The sequence below is a fragment of the Leptonychotes weddellii genome, chromosome 6, assembly GCF_054177405.1.
Source record: "Leptonychotes weddellii isolate Sample4059 chromosome 6, ASM5417740v2, whole genome shotgun sequence".
NCBI classification, from domain to species: Eukaryota; Metazoa; Chordata; class Mammalia; order Carnivora; family Phocidae; genus Leptonychotes; species Leptonychotes weddellii.
The window spans coordinates 35,288,764-35,297,563 of record NC_138374.1 but is presented as its reverse complement, the minus strand read 5'-3'; the positions used below and the strand labels follow the sequence as shown (position 1 = coordinate 35,297,563).

The window sequence follows — 8,800 nt, the reverse complement described above, 5'->3', positions numbered from 1 at the left end:
GTCAGACGCAGGGCTTGGAACCTGGAGGGAGACACAGCCAAGAGGACTCACTGACCCCGGAGGACACAAGGAGAGGGGGACAGAGCGAGGGAGCACATAGATGGCTGGGCCAGTAGACCCAAGGCTGATTAGCGGCCACCATCTCTCCTCCGCCAAGGAGAGGGAAGAGCCAGGCCTGCACCCTGCAAGACCAGCGGCTTCGAGGAGCAGTCAGGGCTGCAGACCCTGTCAAGCTTCAAATGCGGAATGTGCTGTTTCTCTTCCCAAGGTTCTTCGGTACAGAGAGGAGCATGCTGGAGGGGACAGGGTGGCCGAGCAGGGATCGGGAAGCCTGCGTTCAGGCTCAGGCTCTTCAGTGACCTGTGCCGCAACCTTCCTTGCCTCAGGCCTCGGTTTCCCCTCTGTGCCCCGAATGGACTGGCCAGGTGACCCCCAGGTCCCCTCCCAGCTCCCAGACCCTACAGCCAACTGCATGGTGGACTGTCCCCTCTGACTGGGGACACTCTGCTGACTTCCCGAATGGAGCCTCACTGCACATTTGGAAGGCTGGGGTGGGGACTGGAGGGAGGGCTGTGGCTTTCCAAAACTCATTCGGCCAGAAACCGGAAACCAAACCAGTCCCTCGACGGCAGGCCCTCTCACAGTGAGCAGACTGCCTCCTTCCCTTCCTGAGGGGGACTCCGCCCCTGGCCCCGGCTGAGTGCCCCACGTGTTCCCCCTACCCCATCCTTCACTCTGCAGAGGGGCAGACCAATCATTGGCAGGTATAGCTTGGCTAGCCTCACCCAGCCAGGCCTGGCTGTAGCTTCCCCAGGAGCCCGGAGGTGACACCTGCTCACCTTTCCATTGAACAGGTCCCCTGCACCTGAAACGACCAGCTGACATAGAAGGTTCCAACAGCCACTGCTTTTTGGCAGGCTGAGAATTCCCACTAGCAGGAAAGGCCCAGACCAGGCTGAATGTGCCCTGAGCAGGCCCTCTCCTCGGTTGCTCCTCCAGGGCTGTGTCACCAGCAGCGCTCATGACCCTGGTCCAGCGCCCACCCGCGCTCCTGCCTGACTCGCCCGAGCTCAGTTGCAACAGCGGCGCCCCTCCCGTGCTGCTGAGGTGCTGAAGCCAGAGGGGCGGTGTGCCCTGCCTCCTGACCTTTCTGCAGGCTGTCACCCCAGCTTGCCCTCACTACCGGGGGCAGGGGGGTGGCGGGGGGCAGGCCTCCCTGAGCCGGGCCAAGCGCCGTGCCCTGGAGGAGGGGAGAGCTTGCCCAGCCCCGGCCCGGGGCTCTGCCCTACGCACTGGCCCTGACGTTCAGGACCCCCGACTGGCTCTTTATGCTGCTTACTTCGTGGTCAGTTTGATTATTTCTCTTTCCTCCTCTTCTTTTAATTTTTCAACAAAACTGTCCAGCACCGGCATTTCAAATTTAATGTACTGAGCGACCTAGAAAATCCAAGAACATTTTAATGTGCTTTAAATTAGAATCCAAAGATGTGTTTTCTTTTCCTCAGGGCCTCCACAAGCAGCCGATTCAGCCATGTCTTAGAGCCAAGGAAATGGCTGCCCTTCCCCCCACCCACGCCCAACTCTCGCTCTGTACTAGGATGGAGGACAGAAAAGCCCATTCTCGCCTCACAGCCTATTATCCCTGGGAGGAAAGACGAAGCTGGAGATTAGGAAAAGTATTCAGTAGAGAGCAGAACCACACTGGGTCTTCTGGGGGTGGGGGAGGGGAGCGCTGGGAACGCCATTGTTTCCAACCGTGGAATGAAGCCGCGCTAGTCTGTGAATGGTCCGAGGGGTGCAGGGTCACTGGCCTTCACCTTGGGTCCAAACCCTAGAGGCCTTTTCCGTGCAAGGGAGCTCGGCAACATGCTCCTTCCTAGCCCAGGACGCAGGCTGTTGTGGGACTTAGCCACGTTTCCCTTCCACAGGCCCGGGGTAGGCCCTAGTTAAGGGGCCCTGGTGTGGGTCTTTAGTGTAATGACGGCCGAACACACTCTAACAAAGGAAAAGTTTCTACCTGCCTGAGGGGGAAGGCACAGGCAGGGGTTTTTTACGACTCAACTTCCTTTTTCCCCTAGGCCGGTGGCTGGGGCTGGTGGTCCTTGACAGGAGGAAGGAGGGCTGGAGCCATCCCTGTGCTGGGCTTGGGGCCCTTTAGGACAGCTGTGTGAGACGCCACTCCACACGGCTCTGGCCAAGCTCATCTTCAGAGCCCTTGGGAGTCCCCCATGCTGTCGTCCAGCCCCTCCCTCAGGAGCAGGCCTCCCTGAGCCTTGGCCCAGACTCACATCGTGGGGAACTTCCTCGCCCAGGTCGGCTTCCATCAGGAATATCCTGGCGATCTTTTCACATGGCCCGTGCAGGATTCTGGAAATCAGTGGGTACTCACAGTCTTTTAATTTTGTTCGCTCTGAAAAAGAAGGCCATTTATAAAAGTCATGGGCAGTAGGATTGCCCCTCTTTGTTCCAGGATGGGAATGTGGTAGAAAATGGATGTCCAGAGGGCCCGGGAACCTTCTCCAGACCTTGAAGAGAAGGTTGCCCTGAATGATGTGTGATTGTGGCATTCAGCAAAGACAGGTCAGAGAGGAACAGGAGCCCAGGGAGTAGGAGAGAGGGGAGGGTGGACATGGGGAGGCCGGGCTGCTCAGTTACCATGGAGCGGAACCCTGCACAGAGGGACATGTGGGTTCTGCAACCGTTCTCAGGGGGTGAGGGGCTTCAGCTCCAGCTCACAGCCCCTGACATGCACCCCCAACCCTTCCCAACTGAGTGCGGTTGAAGACAGTGGCCTCCCTTGTGAGTTTCGCGGGATTCTGGAAGGGGCAGCGACTGTGCCTGGGTTTGGGCCTGGCAGAGCATTCACGGTGGCCCTCAGAGAAGGAGCATGGTCAGTGAGCTTGCCACATGGACAGAGACTTTGGTCTTTATGATCCGGAAGCACAGGCAGACACTTACCCCCAGACTCGTGAACAATGTAGAGCGCAAACTCACTGGGGCCATTTTCCACCTGTACAGACAGGAACAGGAAGTCAGACCAGGGCTTTATGAGACAAGACAGGAAGGGATCCCTGGCAAGAACCACACCCCCAGTGCTGTGCGCACAAGTCTCCAAAGATCCTCCCCTCTCTCTGCTTAAGATCCCAGAGATGCCGCGTCAGCAGAGGAAACTTTTGCTAGACCTTCTAACCCAGGAACCACCAGCAGCTTCCCCGGCCTTTGCCAGCTTCCCCAACAAGACAGCAAACTGCCAGCATCCCGGGGCAGGGCCGCTCATAGCCAGACTTACTCGGAACTTGTTCAGCAGCAGGGTGAGCACGTGCACAGTTGTCATGGTGCTGTTGACCCTCACGTTGGTCACGGACCCATAGGCAGGAGTAAACACCGAGGTCTGCAGAGGGAGGTGAGCCGTTCAGGGCAGGGCCAGAGGGACACGGAGCTGACATCATGCAGGGTCTGGGCACACTGTCAGCCAGACGGTCTGGGGTGACAGGTGACCCTGGGCTCTGGAAGCACCTGTGCCTGTCCAACACAGATCGCACACAGCTGTGCCCACATCTGGTGCACTTGGGGAAGCCATAGCAACTCCTGTCTTACAGAGGCCTGTGAGAAAGATGCCTCCAAAGCTATCAGGGTCAGTTCTCTGACCCTAGGAGCCAATCCCATGGAAGTACTTCACAGGGCGTGTGGGGACCAGTCTCCTTCTCACTCTTTCTTTGGCTCAAATTGCCAAGTGTCTTTTGATTCTAAGACCAAAAGTTCTGGAATCTGTCTGCTCCTCCCTATTCTCCCAGCAGTAGAGGTTCTCAGTTTACACTGCATCAGCGTCCCACCTCTCCCCTTCCAATCTCAGCGCTTTAGTCTTGGTTCCCAGCCCCAGATTCCTGAATCAGAATCTGCATTTTGAGGAAACCACCAGATGATGCTCTCCATATAGTACAATTTGAGAAGCACTGTCTTCTGGCATAGTTCTAGTTAGAAGTATCTGAAGGCATCCCATAGCCTCAACAGTACCATTGCTTCCTCTTCTCACTGCACACGTGATACAATGATTCTCTCCCCAGTGCCCTGGGGTCCAACCACACGAGCTCTTCACTGTTTGGGGGGAGGGGGCATTATACTCCTGCAGGTATCTTGCCTTTGCCTGTGAGACACCATATAGACAGTCAACCAGGGCATCATCTGAGGCTTAATAAGTCCTCAATGAGCACTGGCCAGGTTATAGACCTGCTAAGCACTTCACCTAAAATCTTTGATTTAATCCTTCCAACAGCTTTTTGAAGTACGCTTTTAAGAAAGGACATAGAGTCTTGGAGAGGTCAAGTAGCTTGTCACGGTCACCCATCTAGGAAGGGCAGAGCCATTGGAAACCCCATGCTTTAGCCCCGTGGCACTGAGATCTCCCTGTGATTCTCACTTCCCTGAGGTGAGCTCTTCCTCACTTTCCAAAACTAAATTCAGATTTACACATTCCTCCTCTATGGTCCTAGCTCTCCTTTCCCCAGGATATAACTGGGGCTCAAGAACATGAAGGACTTGCTCAGTGTCCCCAAGTACCGGAGTCAGACTCAAACCCAGACCTGCCTCTTCCATAGTCGCCATGCCAAATGACTCCGGATTACACAGAAAGCCAGACTAGGCTTTCAGTCCCCAAGAAATATGGAATAGAGGAGTCAGGCTGTTTCAAGGACAAGAAAGGTCTTGTCAACAAGACATTATTAGTGTTGCTTCTGGCTGGAGCCTTTTTTTCAAGATGATGCTGACCAGCTCCAAGTACGAACAAAGGCCCCCTGGCTGCTATGCCATCTCTAACCACAGTGGTTTCTCCCTGGTAGAACACATTTGAATCTAACAGCCCAGGACAAAGCAATGGGACAGGTACCAAGGTTTACTGAGTCTGGAAATCACATCGACACTACTGTGAATCAGAATAGTTTTGGAAAATGGTTGAGTGAAGTAATAGTGTGCAGTTCTAAGAAATAAAATCCAGAATAACAACCTCAGGAAGCCAATTCTAGGTATTTTTTTTAACTCGTTGCCTGTGATTCAAGTACCTTCTTACCTGATTTCTCAGGACACGGATTCCGAATGGACTGCCAAGTAAGAGGGAGAAGGAGCCCCTTACTCAGCCAGGAGATGGGAATCAGCTGTCCAACATGCCTAAGATACTAGTTCACATCCTGGATGTCAGTCAGTTTGCCTGGAGGAATGAACCCACCTTCTGTAGGTAAATCTGTCACTGGGAGAAAGAGCCGTTCTGACTGGATTACAGGCTAGTGGGTTGAGTGTCGAGCTGGCTGAGGAGCCCTTCTTGCCAGAGTGGCTCCCATGGATAAAAAGCTGTGACAAAAGTCCTCATTGTTCATTTCTGTTCATTCAAAAGGCTACAGAGTGCTCAGACATCTCCATGTCTCTGGGGCATTTGCAATGACTACAGTAAGGTTGAATGTGCTTAGAGATGAATGATTCCCTCAGAGGAGGGGGTAAATGCGCTGGAGATAAGCTCCACTATTTGTTACCTTGAGTCATGGATCAAAAGCTTCCTTTTTTAGGATCATAGAAATACGAAGAAACTAAACTCATGCAAATATTCTTTTAAAATTTTTGAATAATTCCTCAAAATAGCATATACATAGCTAATACACTTACTGAACACTTTACAGATGAAACCCCTTTGGAACAAGTTTTAAAGAATATCCAAGTCAGATTGTGGGTCCTTTGGCTAATCTAAATGATTCTTAATCTCTACTTAACTTCAACCCTGCCCCCTCTAGGGAAACTACTCTCAAATAGTCCTGGGTTTCCCTGCACTTAGCAAGGATAACCTAGTGTCACCCATGAACATTCATTGCAAACCCAGCCCAGAGTGGAAGGCGGCGGTGGGGAGGGGGGGGTGCCCTCTTAGTAAGGCAGGGTCCCTTCTGCTTGCCTTGCTGAATTCTTCACCCCAAAGTCCAGGGTACTCCCCAGAGCACTTGAATGGCCCCTGGCAGGCCTAACCTGTGTAACTGTTCTTCAGGTCTGACCCTGAGAGCTGCCTTTGCCAGGCCCCCTCCCCCTCCCGTGAGTCATCGCCTATCAAGATGGGCAGCTGCTTCAACTGGAAACCTCTGCTTCCATTTCCCAGTGCTGCAGGATGTGGCCCTGTTACAGGACACTCCATCCAGGGCCTCACCCAAATTGCCACTCCTGCCATTTATAGAAACAATCAACTTCTCCTTTTACAGTTTGGTTTGTTTAGGGACTGAAGTCATCTGGGGAAGGAGATCTTTTCCTCAGGTCAGTACAATACAAACTCGGACAAAAGGCTAAGTGCTGGGAACCAGGAGTAGTGCGGGTTCTCTGGGGCCCAGAAACACGTGCCCCTGGGCACACCATAACCTAGGGCTTGCTCTATCCAGGGAGAAGGCCAGCAGCACATCACGTTCCCATGAAACCATCTGTCGAGCTCGGGTGGAAACCTCAGAGAAAATTGCCTAATTAGACATAAACTTGGCATTACTTTCCCAAAATCCATGCAACTTGTGAAAATGGATTGACAGTGAGTATGTGTTAAAAAACAAAACAAAGCAAAAAAACAAACCCAACAACAGGCTTTGGGGTCACCAGCTGGAATGTGTTGTGGGTTTTTTTGTTACTTTGATGTGACTTTGGGCAAGCTACTTCTCCTCCTGAGCCCATTTATCGGTGAGGACGCAGATATGACACACCAGCACACAGGGCCATGGTGAGGGTGACCTCTGACAAGACTCTGGTGGGGCCTGGCCTTCAGAAGGTCAACAGCTGCACCCATGCTTGGGGCCGCCTTCCTGTGGCCTCAACGTCGGGGCCCAGGGAAGAGGCCAGGCTGGAACATCACCTTGTGGTTGTAAAAGTGCCCATTGATGGAGAAGCGATGTCGCCGGATCCTCTGGGCCTCGCCGGGTGCGCGGGCCCGGGGCCTCCTCTGGATCACACAAGCTGCGTCACTCTTGGTCCGCATCAGCTGGGGGGTCTCCTCGTCCTCCTCCAGGGGCTCTGTAGTGAGGAACAGGTGAGAAGGTCAGTCCGGGGCAGAGCAAAGGGGCCAGAGAACTGCCATGCTGCGGCGCGTGGGGCTTGGTTCCCTGGAGCTTTGTGGTCACACCCCGCTGCGGCAGACGGTGATGTGAAGGCTGTTCCTGGGACAGAGCTTGGGTGGTGCCCACTTCGCAGACAGGAAAGGGGGGCCCCAGACAGGACCACCTGTGTTGCCATGCCGTATGGCCACGGCCTGGGCCTCCGTCTCTGGGCGCCCTGGGCAGCTCCTCGGCAGCCCCAGCCCTGTCCTCTGAGCCCCCACTGAGTGTGAGGGGAGGACATAAAGAGGACAGATGAGCAGTCTGGACTCCAGAGTGTGAGGAAGATGCATCCTAGAGGCCCACAGGGCCAGGAGGGTGCCATGCTTGCTGTTGCTGTTCTCTCCTTTCTATAAAGCAGGCGACTCAGGCAAATTACGTCAAACAATGTCACCTCTGCAAGCTTCTGCTTCCTTTTTCTGTAAGGGGGCAGCTGAGGAGAACGCCTTGTACTGAGGAGGTATTTAGCCAGTGTTGCTCCTGAAGACAAATAAAGCCACTCTGCGCTCCTCCACATAGCTGGTCTTTCTTTTTTCTTTTTTAGAGAGGGGAAGAGAGAAAAAGAGGGGGAGGGGCAAAGGGAGAGGGAGAGAGAAAGAATCCCAAGCAGGCTCCACATCCAGCAGGGAGTCCAGCCTGGGGCTCGATCTCACAATCCTGAGGATCGTGACCTGAGCTGAAATCAAGCATTGGACGCTTTAACCAACTGAGCCAGCCAGGTGCCCCAACACAAAGCTGTTCTTCAGAGATGGTGGTCATGAGCCAAGCCCCTTACCCCGGCTGAGAGAGACGGGGTCCCAGGTAGCTTGAGGCCCCGCTTACCTGAGCTGTGTCTGGAACTCTCGGCTCTGGGTGCTGTCTGAGTACTTGGCTCCTGGGCAGGGACCCTGCCATCCTGAAGAAGTGGCTCCTTTCTGAAAAGACAGTCAAGGTGCTCATGCGGGGACAGAAAAAAGTAGCTCAAGTCACAGAGAAGAGGCTGGTGGCCTCTGAGGATGGGACACAGGCAAGAAGCAGGGCCGGCCGAGGTAAGGCTCTACTTCACACCGAGTTAATGGAAAACACTGAAAGAAAAGCGAAGGATTGCCGGGGTGTCTGCCGGAAGGAGAGGGAGTGTACCCTGCAGACCTGAGTGACATTGTCCCTGCTGCACAGACACATGGACACACGCCGTGTGCCCATGCACTCCTGGGCACCAGGCTGAGGGAGGCGGTGTGTGCGGCTGAGTGCTGAGCGGGCTCTCCGGGCTTCCCTCAGGCCTGATGGAGAGTCAGGCAGGGGCAACCTCGAGGGGCCAACCTCTGGGCCTCTGGGCCGGGCGGAGTCCAAGCCAGGGAAGCTGGCGCCGGGCCGGGGAAGGGGATGTGTGTGATGGGAAGTAGCCCACAGCGTGAGGGAGCCAGGGAGGAGCAGGCGAAGAGCTGAACCCAGGCTGGGAGGCCTCTGAGGGTCCTGCTGTCTGGCCGCTTCTGTGGCTGCTGCCCCCCTGGGGAGTGGGACCATGAGTCCCACTCGTCGCCTTTCTACGAAGCCCGTCCAAACGTTATACTCTAAGTCTGTATGGGGCGCACGGGGGGTGTCAAGGTGCCCTAAGTGCCCTCAGAACAGCAACTTTGCTTGAATTTTTGAAGGGGAAAAGGTTTCACATTTTCGCCTCTTGGAAGGATTCATTACACGCAGAAGCGAGCAAAATTCAGCAGCTC

General features: G+C 54.5%; 1 protein-coding gene across 1 annotated transcript in view; it reads right to left on the bottom strand.

The window, feature by feature from the left end:
- Positions 1-2: 2 nt before the first annotated feature.
- RASSF4 (Ras association domain family member 4) overlaps positions 3-8,800 on the bottom strand; it is a gene marked incomplete at its 3' end in the record, with an annotated part of 30,582 nt that continues 21,784 nt past the window's right edge. The window contains exons 5-11 of the mRNA XM_081822793.1: positions 7,920-8,011; positions 6,860-7,017; positions 3,290-3,391; positions 2,959-3,010; positions 2,289-2,410; positions 1,340-1,437; positions 3-21 (exon numbers count right to left, since the gene is read on the bottom strand). Of these exons, the coding sequence (XP_081678919.1) occupies positions 3-21; positions 1,340-1,437; positions 2,289-2,410; positions 2,959-3,010; positions 3,290-3,391; positions 6,860-7,017; positions 7,920-8,011 (643 nt within the window). The remainder of the gene's footprint in view (positions 22-1,339; positions 1,438-2,288; positions 2,411-2,958; positions 3,011-3,289; positions 3,392-6,859; positions 7,018-7,919; positions 8,012-8,800) is intronic.